General features: G+C 41.0%; 1 protein-coding gene across 4 annotated transcripts in view; it reads left to right on the plus strand.

The window, feature by feature from the left end:
* Fignl1 (fidgetin-like 1) overlaps positions 1-6,127 on the plus strand; it is a 6,370-nt gene extending 243 nt beyond the window's left edge. Inside the window, exons 1-3 of one of the 4 annotated variants that reach the window (XM_005396607.2) lie at positions 282-1,401; positions 1,776-1,899; positions 3,137-6,127. In XM_005396607.2, coding sequence (XP_005396664.1) covers positions 3,147-5,174 — 2,028 coding nt within the window. In that variant the 5' untranslated portion in view covers positions 282-1,401; positions 1,776-1,899; positions 3,137-3,146 and the 3' untranslated portion in view covers positions 5,175-6,127. Of the gene's footprint in view, positions 1-281; positions 1,402-1,775; positions 1,900-3,136 lie in introns of those variants that run through there. The other 3 variants (XM_013520641.1, XM_005396608.2, XM_005396606.2) reach the window with 3 other exon arrangements.
* Positions 6,128-17,508: the final 11,381 nt, after the last annotated feature.

Below are 17,508 nucleotides of genomic sequence, written 5' to 3' on the forward strand. Positions count from 1 at the left end.
GGCCGAGGGCCGCAGGGCGGGACCCGCGCGCTGCGCGCTGCCCGGTGACGTCGCGGTGGGCACGCCCACGCCGTGGAACTTCCTCCCCGCGCAGCGTTCAAACGTGGCGCGGTCCAAGCCGCGGGCCGTGTTTCGGTCTGTGACTCGAGTGTCGCGGGTGCGCTCGAGTCCCGTCCAGCACAGTAGGCGCGCGGAGGCCCGCCGGCCCCGGGCGTGTTGGACTTGGGCGCTCGCGGGGCGGCCAGCGGGGCCGCGCCGTGCCGTCGGTGCTGCCGCACGGGGCCTGTGCCCTGGGGCGGGCTGTGCGTTTCTGCGGGCGCGCAGCGCTGATGCTTTCCCGAGGGCTGCTGTGCGGAGTGCCAGACAGGAGCGAGCGTTCCTCAGCCAGAGCCCTGTTCGGAGTGCCTTGCAGACTTGAGACCCTTCCCGCTACGCAGTCTTAGCGCCCTCCTTTGTAGCTGGAAACCTGGGCGCGGTCTGTCCGAGTCACTCGTGCTGGCAGGTGGTGGGCCCGGGTCTCAGCACAGGCAGCCTGGCCTCACACGCTGTGCTCTTTGCCTCTCGGCCGTGCTTCCTGCTGTTCTAGTGGGAGCCCTGTCACTTGTTTTTTGCTTGTTTATTTGTTTCTGTTTTTTTGTTGTTGTTGTTTTTAAAATAGATGTCATTTTAACGGACACCATAGTCTAGACCCTGAGAGGTATAAATTTAATAGAAAGTGGTTCCTGCTTCCAGTTATCCAGTTGGGAAGCCAACTGTATTCTTAAAATAATCAGAAAATTATGAAAATAATGATAGAAATGCAGTTTTATGTCAGCACTTCTTAACTAGAATTTTTAGACCATAAAGTAGACTTAGAAGTGCTAAAGAGGGCAGTAGAGGTGTCCTTGAGCAGTGAAACCAGGTTTTGCCTATCCATATCTGTAGCTGTTGGATAAGTAATCGAGTTGAAAGGAAGAAGGCAGGCTTGGGAGATGAGTATTGAAACCGGTGATGATGGAAGGGAGAATGGAGGTTCCTGGGGACGGTGATCAGCTCTCTGAGCTGTTGGAGAGATCCCAGTATTGCAGATGATACACTGGAATGAAACCATGGAGAGGGGAAGGATGATTGCAGAAATTGTGAGGATTTTGATAAAAATTTGCAAATCATCTGTGTTTCAGTTTCTACTTCCAGTATTGTATGAAGGGTGTTAAGAGTTAAAATGATAGAGTGGGAAGCAGGACGAACCAGTTATCTAAGTTTTGACTGTATTTAGCTTTATACAGAGTACAGTCTCACTGGATGTCAAGCTTATTTTTATTAACAAAGATTTGTGAAGACCTTCCTGTATTGTGACAAATTCTTTGCAAGGCATTGTTGGAGATGCAAAGCTGTATTATGAAAATAAATTGGTTATTCTAGGTAATTTGAAAGATAAATTTAAAATGTGCAAGTTCTTTCTTTTTCTTTATTGAAATACTCTTAGGAAGCTATTCCCTTATAGATTTTTCTTGTGAATATATAGGTAGATTCTACACGTGCAGCATCATGGTACATTCATGATTGTTAAAACATGAACGGGCTTATGGAAATAACTTGAGAGATAAATCTAAAGTAAAAGCATTTTACTAGTAGGCTACTTGGCTTTTGCTATTTTATGTGTCATAACAATTGCACATTCACTTTGTGAAACTGGGAAATTGTGAGAGATTCTGTGGCTTATTATCTTAGCTTATTTATGAATAAGACATTAAAAACATTACATATAACATAGTTCATATTTATGATCCGTATAGCTTAATCTGTGACCTTTGGCAGCAGCATTAAGAAACAGTGGGCACCTGGTGGAATGCGCAGTACTTGGAATGAAACTGTATGTTTGACTTCCGGCTCCTTTCATAACCAGCTGTGTGATTTTTGGTAAGTTCTTTAACTCAGCCTCAGTTTCTGCGTTTGTACACTGGGAACATTAGTAGTTTCCAGATTACTTTCATACTCATGACCTGACCTGATTCTCATAATGCTACTTCTTCACTTGACAGATAAGAAAATTGCAGGCCCAGAGTGAAAGTCTTGCTTAGGGTCATTCATCTAATTTTTCACGGAGACCAGACATACACTCCTGCTTTATTTTATGTACCCTCATTCCACTGTTTTTCCATAGTGCCTTTCTTTTGGTGATTAATTTCAAATCCTTTCTGTTTAAACCTTATGCCAGGAAAATTATTATATAACTGAAATAGCTTAGCTCATAAAAATCACTGTTAAGGCAAGCCTTTAATTCTAAAGACTTTATATCAATATATCTTTATATCTTGAGAGTTCACATTGCAGGACTACCATTTCTTTGGATATGTTAAAGTCTTTATAGTTGCCGTGAACGTGGTTTATTTTGAATTAAAGAAAAAATTTCCAGGATGGGGGACTGAGGCTAAAGAAAACTTTTTTACATGTTGACTTTACATCCATAGATCTTGTCCAGTGCTACATTACTTATCATTTATTTATTATTTATTTGTTATTTATTTATTTGTTATTTTATTTTTTTATTACTTATCATTTATTAATTCACTTGGCTTTGTTATGTCAACATTCATATTATCTAAGGGGCTGGGGATTTAGCTCAGCGGCAAAGCGCCTGACCGGCAAGCGCAAGGTTGTGAGTTCAGTTCCCGGTACCGGAGAAAAAACAAAAAAAAAACAAACAAACATTCATATTATCTAGTAGCAATTTTTTTCCTCTTTTCAGTGTTTTAACCTATTGTTTCTTTTTCTTATTTTATGTTGTTGACCAGAACGTCTAGAAATTGTTGAATAGTACTTATAGTACTATGCATTTTCTTATTTCTGAATTTTTGATGTTACCCTGTCAATGTTGCTGAAAATTTTGTTAAAGGGGTATCTATTCATAAACTGAACAGCTCTGTGTTTTAAAAAGTACCAATAAATACTGAATTTAAAGTATATCTTTATATCTTGAGTACTCGAAGTCTGTGACTTACTTGCTATTTCTCTTATAAATAATCTGTCAGAAGTAAACCTGATAAGTAAAAGTCCAGCATATTTTCTTTACCAGAGACTTTTAAACTATGTTGTAACCATTATGTCTGTTTCTTTCGTGCTGCTTATTTGTCTTTCCTTTTGTCCTCTGTCGTAGAACCTCTAACATGCAGGCCCCTGGCTCTCAGTCTGTGCACCTGAGTGAGTGGCAGAGGAACTACTTTGCAATCACATCTGGCACGTGTACACCAGGACAGAAGGCAGATGCGTACCGTGCTCAGATACTGCGTGTTCAGTATGCCTGTGCGAACGCCGAGATCTCCCAGGTCTGTGCTACCACACTGTTCAAAAGGTATGCAGAGAAATACTCCGCAATTGTTGATTCTGACAATGTGGAAACTGGCTTGAATAACTATGCAGAAAACATTTTAGCTTTGACAAGATCTCAACAAACTGACAGTAATAAGTGGCAGTCTGGGTTGTCAAGAAACAGTGTTTTCAAGATGAATACCGTACAGAAGATGATGCAAGCTGGCAGAAACTTCAAGGACTCTCTGCTGGGACCTGTAGATGCATCAGTAGTGATCCGTCAGGAGGCCCCTGTCTTTGATCTTCCTGACTCCGGTGTTCCTGGGCGTGCTGGTGCTGGTGACCTATGCCCCGGCTCAGTTCCTGGCACAGATAGGACCCAAGACATTCCAGGCAGCAACCCTTGGAGGTGCCCTCAGAGTATCCAGCCACCCATGGTGCCTACCAGTGCTGAGACTTGTCCCCTGTCCTCTTCTTCAGGTGAGCCAGCCACAGCCAAATTCCACGCCACCCCATTATTTGGACATGTCACAAAGGAAAGTCATAGCTCTCCTAAGGCCAGCGCAGGACTGCAGATGTTCTCGTCTAACTGCTCTCCCTTTCCTTCTGGCTGTGAAAACCCACGGGCAAGGAAGGCTTTTTATAGTTCTGTCACCATCGATGCTCTTTCCAATCCAGTACTAAATAAGGCTTTTAGTAAAACAGAAGATAATGACCCACGGGAGGAGAGCAGTGTGCCTACTTTTAAAACTGCAAAGGAACAGTTATGGGTAGACCAGCAAAAAAAGGGCCACCAACCCCAGCGTGCACAAGGGTCCTCATATGGGGGCGTGAAAAAGTCTCTGGGAGCTGGGCGATCTCGTGGGATATTTGGGAAGTTTGTTCCTCCCGTACCTAAACAAGACGGCGCAGAGCAGAATGGAGGCATGCAGTATAAGCCTCACGGAGCAGCGCCGACAGAACCAGCCCATCCTGTTGATGAGCGGCTGAAGAACTTGGAGCCCAAAATGATTGAACTTATTACGAATGAGATTATGGATCATGGGCCTCCAGTACACTGGGAAGATATTGCAGGAGTAGACTTCGCAAAAACCACGATAAAGGAAATAGTTGTGTGGCCCATGATGAGGCCGGACATCTTCACTGGGTTACGGGGACCCCCTAAAGGAATTCTGCTCTTTGGTCCCCCAGGGACTGGTAAAACTCTCATTGGCAAGTGCATCGCCAGTCAGTCTGGGGCGACGTTCTTCAGCATCTCGGCTTCGTCCTTGACCTCTAAGTGGGTGGGAGAGGGGGAGAAGATGGTCCGTGCGTTGTTTGCTGTTGCAAGGTGTCAACAACCAGCTGTGATATTCATCGATGAAATTGACTCCCTGTTGTCTCAGCGAGGAGAAGGTGAACACGAATCCTCTAGGAGGATAAAAACAGAATTTTTAGTTCAGTTAGATGGAGCAACCACGTCTTCTGAAGACCGAATTCTAGTGGTGGGAGCCACAAATCGGCCTCAGGAGATTGATGAGGCTGCGCGGAGAAGGTTGGTAAAGAGACTGTACATTCCGCTCCCGGAAGCCTCAGCCAGGAAACAAATAGTGACAAATCTGATGTCCAAGGAGCAGTGTGACCTCAGTGAGGAGGAGATCCTTCAGGTTGTCCAGCGGTCTGATGGCTTCTCAGGGGCAGACATGACCCAGCTGTGCAGGGAGGCGTCCCTCGGTCCCATCCGCAGTTTACAGACTGCTGACATTGCCACCATAACTCCAGATCAAGTTCGTCCCATATCTTACGTTGACTTTGAAAATGCTTTTAGAACTGTGCGGCCTAGTGTATCTTCAAAAGACTTAGAGCTGTATGAAGAGTGGAACAGAGCATTTGGTTGTGGAAAGTGAACAGGACACTGCAAAGTAAAAGATGGCATCGTTTTAGCATTGGCTGGTTTACTTTTAGTATAGGAACCGGTGTGGGGAATTGCACTGCTTTGGAACATGCTGTAAGTTCATCAAATAAGGATAGCAATAGGTCAGAGTTTACAACTGGGCGGCTTTGCCTATGTGGAATGCTTTGTTTGCCTTCCAATTAGTATTTGGTTATAAATTATTTAAACAGAATGAGGATGAACTTTGTGTTTTGTTTCTAAGAAGTCTTTTGAAGGTGAATAGTGAACTCGAAACTTCAATCTGAAGATTACGTTTATTTACGAGGCTGTATTTGATTTCTAGATTTTTATTGAAGAAAGTTCTTCTGAAGGCCACATGGCTCTTCATGTCGGCTGATGTAGTGGTTTCCCTTTGAAACTGCGTAGCTCACGCTTTGTTTAGGTAGATTTAAGATTTCACCAAAAGCTAGAAGGAAAGTGACAGTTGTTACTTTCTTTGGCAGGTTTGTTACCTATTTTATGATTTTCTTTTCTTACCAAGACTAATAGAAACGTGCTCAGAATTAGCAAGATGTAATCTAGTATTAGAGACACATCCACAGAACCGAAACGTTAGGAATGTTGTATTTTTTCAGAGGACCTATGATGTTTAACATTAATAATTTATTTCAAACTACTTCACCATCTGTCATATTACTGTCTTTTTAAAATTAATGTTTTCAGGTTTTTATAATGGGTCATTTGGTTTTATAAATAATATATGTTCATTGTAGAAACTTTAGAAAATAGAAATAAAAAGAATAAAAATCACTGTTAGTTATAGTACCCCTTTGGGGGACATGATATTTCAGCATGGATTCTGTTAGAAGCTTTTTTTTTTATTTAATTAGAAGAATGATTGTACTATGCATCCTCTTTTGTCACCTACTGTTTTTCATTAAAGTACATTATCGTTTTCCACATTCATAGACATCTACGAGAATCTTCCTTTATATGGTCGCCTAGGAATCCATTGTATGGGGTAAACTATAATAATCAGTTCAGTCTTCTGTTAGAGGGCATTTAGGGCAGGACATTAGGCTGTCTTTGTTTATTGTAAACAGAGATATGTTGAATGCCAGGTAGCAATCTTTTAAAAAAAATACGGGATGGGGAGGTAGCTCAGTGATAGAGCTCTTGCCTTGCATGCACAAGGCCCTGGATTTGGTCCCCAGCACCACCCACACACAAGATAAAAATACATAGTATATATATGAATTTCTTGAGTAAAATGCATGGAGTATTTCTTGGAGAATTTCTTGACTCTGCATGTGTTTGAATTTTTGGCAAGTGTTCTGAGTTTTCTGTTTTTTGAGACAGGGTCTTGCTATGCAGTTCGGGCTGGCCTTGAGCTCACCTTGTAGCCCAGGCTGGTCTCAGACTTGCAAGGATCCTCCTGCCTCAGCATCCCAAGTGCTAGGATTACAGGTGTGTGCCACCATACCCAGCTGTTCTGAGTTTTCCTTTGGAGAAATGGTTCCTGTTCAGAGTTTCCGTCTGCAGTGAATCAGAGGGGTTGTCTGTCTGTGCCACAAAGGCACCGAGGAGTAGGCAGTTTTTTTGTTCATGTTCTTCTGCATTCATTTACGCAAACTCAAATGCCAGCTGGTATTCCACGCTGAAGGTAAGCAGTGAAGCATACACACAGACATTCCCGGCTTCAGGGAAGCCACATTCCAGTTGTAGTATTTTCTCTTGTGAACCTGCAACTTGAAATGGAAGTTAAGGCACTTTTAGCTGGTGACTTTAGACAGTTTATTTCTGGGGGTATGTAGTTTAAATTTTTATTCTTCTGCCGCTGCCTTCTATTTTTATACATTTAAAAGGCTTTATTGTTTCAACTTTTACTGTTGCCATTTAATACACAATTACCTTTTTTAGAGTTTGGATGTCAGATTTCTTTTTAACATCTTAAGACGTAGTAGTCAATGCTTTGTCCTTTTCTGTTTTTGTATTAAAACACTGTGTTATGGTTTGTGTGTAGCTGTCCCCTCAATGCACTTTTAGATGGGGCTTTTTTGGAGGCAGCTGTATTTAGATTGTGTGACTGATTCATGGTGCAATGCTGGGATTAAGGGTGTTGGCATTAAGGGTGGGTGATTGCTGGATCAGCCCACTGATTGGATGGGTACCACCCTAGTCCCCACAGTCTGGATAAGATAAAAGGGGCAGAAAGAGGCTTGCGTCTCACCTTCCCTTGCTTGCTTTTGCTGTCTTCTGCAGCCATGAACTATTTCTCCTCAGGAATGCCCCTCTGCCAAGCCACCCTGCCTTGGACTCAGCCAATTATGGACTATAACCTTTACACACTGTGAGCTAAATAAACCTTTCCCCCTTTCACATTGGTGTCGGGTATTTTGTCTCAGTGAGGAGAGAAAAGTAACTAGAACATACTATAACCTTGGAATCTTAGGTATGGATGTCAAGGAATTCTTAGGTTTTCTTCACTGGTATTTCTTTATAGGCTGCTTCCACTTCCTGGGGTCTTACAGTTGCTATAGTAGTTAGATTTTGCAGCAGTTGCCCGCTAGGTATTGGGATTTATTTAACTCTGTAACTCAGTCTTTTTAACAGTTTTTGTTTTTGTTTTTTTTGGTACTGGGTATCGATCTCAGGACCTTGAGCTTGCCAGGCAGGCACTGTGCCACTGAGCTATATCCCTAGTCCCCCCCACACACCTTTTTTTTTTTAAAAGATGGACTCACCATGTAGTCCAGGCTGGCCTTGAGCTCACTACTTAGCTCAGGCTGGCCTGAAACTTGTGATCCTCCTGCCCCACTGCAACTCAGTCTTAATGTTGTTTTTAAAACTGCGATTTCTGCCAGTCCTGACTTTGGTCTCCTCTGATCACCAATGGGCGACTTCTGTTTGTGGAACTTAGTACAGATTGTGTCTAAGAGAAAAAAGTCTTGTTGGTTCTCTGCGTTGTGGATCGTGTGTCTGGTTAGTTTGTGAAATGGGTCTTCTGGGGCTGCTAGTCTACTGAGGAGTAATCTATCCTAGAAAGACTCTGGCAGGGAGTGTTTTCACAGCTGTAAAGAAAGTCCAAGCTAGGAAAACTTGACTGTTGCTTCTACCCAACCTCACAGAGCAACACTGTTTCTTGGTCTCCAAGGCAGCTGAGTCGGCAGCTTTAACTTGAGATTTCCACTGTAGGATCCTAAAGCCATTGTTTGAGAGAAGTGGATACTAACCTGAATTTTAAGGTCTTTCAGAGTTATGTTTCCTTTATAAAAATACACTTTATTCCCCCACATGTCAGTTGTGGTGTTGTGCTTAAAATTTTGGTAGGAATATGGTAACATCCAAATTTATAATGTTGGGCATTCATTTATTTAAACCCTCAGGAAGGGTTTATTTTATACTTAGAAATGATACATTATCTAATTATTTTAAATTTTTCTTATTTTATTCCATATTGAAAAATTTCGACAAATAAAAAATGGGGTACCATGTGATGTTTTCATGTATATAATTTCATTGTATATACATTGTTCAGTGTTTAAATTGGGTTAAACATGTCTGTATCACATGTCATCTGTCATCTCTTCAAAGTGAAAATAGCAGTATTTTGTGTGTGTTGCTGAGGATTGACATGGTGCCTTGGTACTAAGCTATATATGTCCTCAGCTCTTTTTATCTTTAATTTTGTATTCTTGAACTTGAAATCCTTATGCCTCAGCTTCCCAGTTGCTGGGATTATAGGAATATACCACCACACCTGGCTTCTGCCCGCTTTTTGAGATGTATAGTACATAATTGTCCTGTAATCACCCTGCTAGTATATTCAGAGCTTTTACTCCTATCTAACTATAACCCGTTGATTACCCTCCACTTTTTTACCCTCCCCAGACTCTGGCATCCTCCACTTTTCTCTCAATATCTATGACACGAGTTTTTATATGTTGCCCAGATGAGGGAGATCATGGGTATTTGTGTTCAAGGCCTGGTTTGTTTCATTCAATATAATATCTCTAGTTCTATTCAGGTTGTTGCAAAAGGCAGGATTTGGTTCTTTTTTGTGGCTGAGTAGGGTTGTGTGTGTGTATGCCCCACCTTTCCTCATTGGTTAGCGGACTCCTGAGTTGACTGCATGTCTTTGCAGTTGTGAATAGCGCTGCAGTGAGCGTGGGACCTGCTGATGTCTCTTCCACATACTGATTTCATTTCCTTTGGGCGCATACCCAGGGCGGCACAGCTGCGTTGTACAGCCGTTTTATTTTCACTTTGTTGAGGAACCTCCATACTGTTTTCATAATGGCTGTGTTTCCATTCCCACCAATATGCCTGCCAGGCTTCTGTTCTCTGCCTCGAGGCCAGCACTTAAATCTTTTGTCTTTTGATAGCCACCATTCTGACTAGAGGGAGATGATACCTCATTGTTGTGACTTGTTCTTCCTGAGGACTAAGGATGTGGGGCACTTTCTCATACAACTGTTGCCCATTTGCATGTCTTCTTTTAAGAAATGTCATCTAGGTTATTGTCTATTAAGTATTTGGTTTGTTTTGGTTTTTGGCTGTGGAGGCTTTTGAGTTCCATATCTATTCTGGATCTGAACCCCTTGTCAGATGTATTGTTTGCAGATATTTTCTCTTGTTCAATAAGTTATCTGTTTACTCTGATGATTGTTTCATTTGCTATTCACAAGCTTTTTAATTTGAAGTAATCCCATTTGTCTATTTTTGATTACTGTGCCTTTGGGGTCTTATAAAAAAAATCCTTGCCCATTCCAATGACCTGCAGCATGTATCCTATGCTTTCTCTTAATAGTTTTATAATTTCGGGTTTTTAAGTCTTTAAGCCATTTTGAATTGATTTTTATAGTTGGTAGGAGTCAGAGGGCCTAGTTTTGTTCTTCAAGTGAATACCCAGTTTTCTCAGTATTATTTATTAAAAAGGTTGTTCTTTCTCCTTTGCATGTTTTTAGCACCTCTATTGAAAATCAGTTGGTTCTGGTTGTATAGCGTTATTTTAAGGCACTTAATTCTGTTCCCTCATCTGTATCTTTTTATGCTGTTTTAATTACCATAGCTTCATATTGTGTTTTTATGTGAGGTATGTGATAACTCCAGCTTTGTGTTTTTCTCAGGATGTCTTTGATTGTTAGGGTCTTTTGTGCTTCCGTGCAGCTTCTATAATTGTTACTTAGATAGAATTGAATTTTGAGGTTGTGTTTCTGTGTGTATCTTAGGATTTTTTTCTTCTGGTTCTGTGAAGAATGTCACTGGTATTTTGATTGGGATTGTATTGAGTGTGTAAATAGCTTTGTGAAGTATGGCTATTTTAACAATATTAATTCTTGCAATCCACAAATGAGGGAAATCTTTTTCTTTTTGTGTGTGTTTCTTCCATCAGAGTTTTGTAATTTTCATTGTAGAAGTATTTTATTTCCTTGGTGAAATTTTTTCCTAAGTGTGTTTCTTTTTTTCTTGTTGTTGATATTTTTGGTAGCTATTGTGAATGGGATTTTTTTTCATGATTTCTTTCTCAATAGTCTCATTATTGGTATATAAAAATATTAAGAGTTTTGTTTTTTACTTTTGTTCTTTGCAGTACTGGGCCCTTGAACCTAGGGCCTGATATATGCTAGGCTAGCCATAACCCATTACTGTATATTGATTTTGTATCCTGCAACTTCACTGAATTTTAAGTTCTAGTGGTCTTTTAGCAGAGTGTTTAGGTTTCTGTAGGTATAAAATGATGCTGTCATGCAAATGGAACGTTTGACCTCTTCCCTTCCTATTTATATGCTTTTTATTTCTTTTTCTTGCCTAATTGCTCTGGTTAAGACTTCAGTACAGTACTGTGTTGAGTAAGAGTGATAAGAATGGGCATCCTTATCTTGTTCCAGATCTTAGAGGAAAACTTTCAGCTTTTCCCCATTTACTGTGCCCTTGGCTGAGAGGCCAATATCCTTTATTGTATTGAAATGTGTTTCTTCTGTACCTAACTTGTTCAGAATTTTTATCATGAAAGGTATAAGGAATGATAGGGTTTTATCATGAAAGGAATAATTTTGTCAAATATTTTCTGTATCTGTTGTGATAAGCACGTTTTTTTACTTTCATTTTGTTTGATAGGATGTATTACATTTATTGATTTGTGCATATTGAATCATTCTCAAACCTCTGAAAAATCCCACTGAATAATGATGAATGTTCTTGCTGATGTCATGTTGGAAGCAATATGTTAGTATTTTGAGGAGAAATTTCGTATCTATATTCTTTAGAGAAATGTGTGTATAGTTTTTTGGTGGTGTTGTGTTAGGCCTTTTTAAATGTACTACTACCCAAACTTTTGGTTTCTATTTTGAGTAACTTATATTCTCGCCTGTGGTCTCCTTCATTCTTTTGGAATTTTAATTTACTCTTTGAATTCTAAAATAATGTCAAATCTACTATCCTCATTGATGAGCTATCTTGAATAGTGCCATCACTGTCCACAGATCATGGACTCTGACCAGATAGATGGGTTGTTAATTCTGGCTGTCATTGACTGGTAGTAACACTGTCTTGTGCAGTTGGGGTTCTGTTTAAAAAGTCTTTGTAGACAAGTGTGGTGGCACACACCTGTAATTCCAGCACTCTGGGAGGCAGAGGCTGGAGGATTACAAATTCAAGCCCAGCCTGGCCTATTTAATGACTTAATGAGATCCTGTCTCAAAATAAAAAAAATAAAAGAGTTGGGAATGTAGCTCAGTGTGAAGGCCCTGGGTTCAATCCCCATTATCACCAGAAAAACCCCTAAAACAAAACAAAAAACTTTACCTATGCCTATGTCTTTAATACAGACATTCCTTGTTTAACACCTGAGTTACATTCCTGTGAGTAGGTTGAATTGGTTGCGAAATTAGTTGCTAAATGAGGAATTGTATGTAGTACTGTATTTACAATATTCAGAACAAAGAAATGATCAAGGGAAAGTCCAACTTGATGACTTTTCTTTGCATAACCCTTACCTGCAGTGCAGTGCAGTACAGTCGAATTATAATGCTGTCCTGCACTGGAGAGGAAGCCACCGTAAGGTGAGCTGTGAGTCCTAAGTTCCAACAGCGCTCCTTGGTAAGTGACCGTGTCAGTGGGCATTAGAAGACCGCCAGTGATCCTGAGCATGGGCAGCCTCTACATACCTGTTAAGGTCTCAGTTGCTACATACTGTTTTTCAGTTTCCTTAGCGATAGAAGTGAGGGAATCGTACAAGATAACCTCAGTGGCTCAGCCAGGTCTGCTGTTTTGTCAGCAGTTATTGAAGTTAATCAGTGGACAAATGTTTGTAGAGCACCGGGTGCTGGGCATAAAGGCAAGACTCCGTGCTAAATTCAGTGACGTGGCTCACCAAAGAAACTGGGAAATAACGCAGCGAGCCTTGGGAAGCGTCCCCGGAGAGTGCCCCTGAGTATGTACATCACTTAAGCAAGGGGGAGGGTGCAGTGCATCCATCTGAGGTGTGCCCAGGCAGCACACTGGAGTTAAGGATGCCAGCATGGCGTCCAGCAGCTGGCAGCCACCTGCTGGGCATTGCGCGTGCAGCCAGCACAGTGCCTGCTGGGGAAGGGGCTCGCCCAGGCCAGAGACATCTGCGTCTTAGTGCTGTTTGTCCATTTCTGCTCAGAAACGTAGGGAGTGGGTCCCAGCACCCTGCACACAGGGACAGCACCCTAAGAGCAGAGTGGAGCAGAGCCGTACTCCCTACTTCTGTCAGCCCAGCACGCATCCCCACGTGTGACTCAGGCCTGCAGTCCCACAGAGGGACTCCTCCTCTCAAAGGCCCCACACTTTGGGGTCAGAGCTGCTCCTTTGTGTTGGAGGCATGTAGATATGCAGCTCAGCCTTCCCTTAAAAACCATTCCCCTCCCACTTTTTTTTTTAAAGAAAATACAGTATTGTGCGTCTTCACAGGGCCCAGGTGATGTCTTAGGGAACAGCGCGGGTCTGGCCACCAGCTGGGGTCTGCAGGGGTTATAGACGCCAGTGCAGATCCCAGGGAGCAGGTGATGGCGGCCTGGTTTTGTGAGACACGAATCAGGTGGTAGGTAGCTTCCAGTTGCCATGTTACGTGAGTACTTGGCGAAGCAGCGGACATTTCCAGTGTGCTTATTGCTGTCCTCTTTTGTAATGTTGCCTCTTACCTTGTTTTGATGGCCTGCCCTCCTTTCCCATGGTGTCGGAAGAGTCTCCCACTGACACAGAGACACACTCAGGGCCCCAGAGGCGACCGCGCCAACCCCAAGGTCAACACACCCTTTCCATCAACGGCCCTGCTGGGTGGACAGAGGACACAGTTGCTGAGGAAGCTCTCCTCCTTCGCCATGCTGATCCATTTCAAAGTATAAGTTAGTTTTCCCTATGAGAAAATACTCGGATAAATTCCCACTGAAAGGAAAAAAGACCCAAGTTCCTTCCCGTAACCAAACACAGTTTCTCTTTCTTTGCTTTGCTTCCTCTCATTGGTCTTAACTTTCCTACAGTGCAGCAAACATGTTTCCTGTGTCGGAAGTTGTGGTAGGCAGAATCCTGAATATCTTCCTCCAAGATTCCCACCCTGTGGTTACTCAGTCAAACACTCATCTGCATCCTGCTGGGACGGGACTTTTCAGATGCAATCTCGACCTTAAGACAGGGAGGTTATCCTAGGTTATTAGGCCCAGTCTAATTGCAAGAGAATGTTCCCTGGGTGCTGGAGAAGAGGAAGAGAGAAGAGGAAGTCAGAGATTCCAAGTATGAGAAAGATGTGACCTGCCCTTACAGCCCCATGTGCCAGGACTGGAGAGAGGCCTTCATGAGCTGACTGTGGCCCAGGAGCATGGCACTCACCAAGACACAGACCTCCGTCCCTCTGCCTGGAACAGAATTCTGCCACCAATCTGAGCAGAAGTTGAGACTGCAGATGAGAAGCCAGGCTGGTTGGCACTGATTCCAGTCTCACATGAGCCAGAGCGGAGGAGCCCGTGGAGTCAGACTTGACTTACCGGAAACTGAGGGCATAGCGTTGTGTTGTCCTAAGACAGTAAAGTGGTAATTTGTCATGGTGGCAAAAATAGAAAGTTTTCCAAGGAAAGGATAACCGCCCAACCCACCAACTCTATCTAAACAGCAGAATCGTGTGTGTGTGTGTGTGTGTGTGTGTGTGTGTGTGTGTGTGTGTGTGTGTGAAGTACTGTAAATGCCGGCGGAGATCCCTACTCAGAACTCCCAAAACTGAGTTCATCCAGGAGCAATGAGAAGAGATTTGTTCAACAGACACATGATGTGCTCTACATATTTAATTTAAAATATTCTAATAGTCACAATGAAAAGTCAAAAGAACCAGGTGAAATTAATATCCTCTTATTTTAACAAGTACTATAAGGTCTGCTGATGAGAGAGTTTCTATTTCTTTCCATGCTGAGTCTGGAAATCCAGTGGGTGAGTTTGCAAACCTTTGCAGTCATTTCAGGCTGAAGATGCCCATGCCAAGTGCTTGGCAGACCATGGGCCACCTTGTTGGTCAGAGCTGGTCTAGAATGTCGCAGGGCCAGCTGCTGTGTTTGTGAGATGGGTTTTCTTAATTCTGCTATAGATTTTCAAGCAAATAGATTTTGAACTGGAAAATAATTTTATACCTTTTAGATGCAAATTGAGGATCTGGCTTCTGGAATCTATGAGTATCACACAAACTTGGTTCTGTTGTTTAACAACCTCACATCTTCTTGCCCCAGTATTGCTAAGAATTTCAGTGCTGATCCTTAAACATGCAGCCTTTGATGTCATCTTGGCTCAATCTGTCCTCTAAAATCATGTGGTACGAATTGATACTGTAGAAATGACTTTGTGAGGAAGCTTAGGAAGTGTTTTGTTTATAATTTACAAATACTTTCTATATATTGAGGGAGCAATAAAAATAGAAAGCTAAAAATAAAAGTTGTTAAAATACTGCTATTATTGATATAAAGTTTCATTGAAAAATGTTAGATAGAAACTGCATTCCAAATTTCAATATGAACAACATTAGGGACATGACTTCATGTCCTGTTTAATACTTGGGGGAAGATACCTCTCAGTATTAGTAAATGACCATGTACTGTTTCACATGAAATCCTTCCTTTAGATTAAAAATTACTATTCTATCAGTATCGATTAAATGCCCAAATATTGCTATGTAATATATAACTATATGTGTATCTCATTTAAACTAAGAGCAAAACAAAACTCGCCTGTGTATGTGTGCATACACATGCATATTTAAATATGTCTATTAAAGTGTGGGTGGAAATGTTAGTAAAATAGAAATGAAACATGGCTCAAAAATGGGAGATAACCTCTGAATCATGAGAGGAAGACATTTTTAAAAAGTCAATTTAGCGAAAGGAAAAAAGTTACAGTGAAGGAGAATGAATAAAAAGAGAAAGAAAATTTAAAATAAGGCCAGGAAAAAGATGACTATCCAAGGCTCACAATAAATACAGATTTATTCAATTAATAAAGTCTCCTAAGTTACAGAAAAGACAAAATTCAATCATATTAGCTTTGTAAGTAAAATAAATGCCCTTATATGTAAATACTGTCTATAAAGAATAATAGCATTACTTTAACTACTTTGTAAATAATATCTCTAAATAAGTGAAATCTATTCCTTTGTAAATAAAGGAATGAGAAAATAAAGAAGAAAGTGGTAACAAAACAGGAAAGAGGGATTGAAGATAAAAAGCATTAAGTTGGATAAAGAATACTTCATGCTGGTTAAGGATTAATGTCTTTTATCCCAGTCACAAACAATTACACATTTAGCTAAAAGCATGGAAAGTTAAAGCTTACCAGTTAAAAATTATTAAGAAAGTAGCAAAATACTGAAAATGAAAAATGCTAGCAGAGGCTTGGAATGTGGGATGCTGGCATGTGAGTTTGGTAGTATCTGTTAAAACTAATTCCACTTTGAGGATCTACACCACATACTTTAGTTTATTGAAACACTTTACTATTATTTAATAACAACTTAAATATCCATCAGTGGAAAATAGTTAAATCCATGCTGGAGGGGCATGGTGCAGTGGTTTGAAAATGAGTGGTTGTGTATATACTGCTAGGAAAGAGCTCGGATCTCTTTTGTCCAGTGAAAATAAATGGGTTGTGCAATAATTCACATGCGTAGGCAAATTCATGATTTTCCTGATACACATCAGTTCTTAAAATGTGGAGACTCTCCAGAAGGTATATAAGGACACATAAGCGTGTTTATGTGTCTAGGGCAGAAGTTGAGGTGGAGGGATTGCCATGTTCGAATTTGCATATATGTCATGGTTGTTTTGATTGTTTACAGCAATAATATTCTCTCGTAATTAAAAGAATAATAAAATAATATTTTAAAAGCACTTAACACAGCTTTCTTGAATAATTAAACTTTTTTTTTAATTGGAGCTGTTAGATTGTTAGTAAATAATGGAGACGCAAGAGGTAAGAATTTAAAGCCCGTGTTATAAATTCTTCTTAGGGAACACTATGCCCAGCATATAGAAAATGAGCCTGAAGAGATGACGAGCAAAGAGAAGATAAATCTTGAAAAAGTTTCCATGTTTTGCACATACATAAGATTATATTTAAAAATAAACCTCTCCAAATCAGAATCCATAGCAAATAGTCATTCATCCAACTCCAAATTGAGCAAAGCTATCAAAATTGCTGTAAAAAGTAGCTGTGAGGCAAATACAGATTTCATCTGCATTTTAAGAAACTGAATGTTGAGTAACTCATTTTACAGAGGAATTTTTGAGCGAGCAACATATATGCATAACATCACATCTGTGACTACGGAGTGGATAAATTCTATTTCATTTGAGTTGGGATACAGATAACGTTGAGTCCCATATCTGGAAGAAATGGCCAGGCGGTCCATGCTGCTGACCCAGGGGAGCAATGCAACCCCCGAGGCCTGCTTAGCTTCTGGGGACATAATTTCACAAAATACAGAAAATTGCTGTAAAACGAGGGCATGATTGCAATTTAAGGGAAATGATGCGGATAAATCTATTTTAATGGATACGCTTAGTAGATGCAAAGTAAATATGTTAGTCCTTCATTATTTATTCCTTTCCAGTGTTCTAAATTAGAGTGGAGAATGCACACAATATCGCTTCTAAAATTGTGCACATAGAGATGAGAAAAAGTGTTATTCCTAAGTCATTTTAGTTTTATGGAAGAACTTACTCCTAGAGTAGATTTAATTTTTAAGTCTCCGCTGCACTCGCCCTTCCGATTATGCTTCCAGTTGTACTGCACTGTCTATTGTGCACCGTGTGTGTGTGTGTGTGTGTGTGTGTGATATATACATATAT

This window comes from Chinchilla lanigera, unplaced genomic scaffold (assembly GCF_000276665.1).
Source record: "Chinchilla lanigera isolate Chin_1 unplaced genomic scaffold, ChiLan1.0 scaffold00055, whole genome shotgun sequence".
Taxonomy (NCBI): domain Eukaryota; kingdom Metazoa; phylum Chordata; class Mammalia; order Rodentia; family Chinchillidae; genus Chinchilla; species Chinchilla lanigera.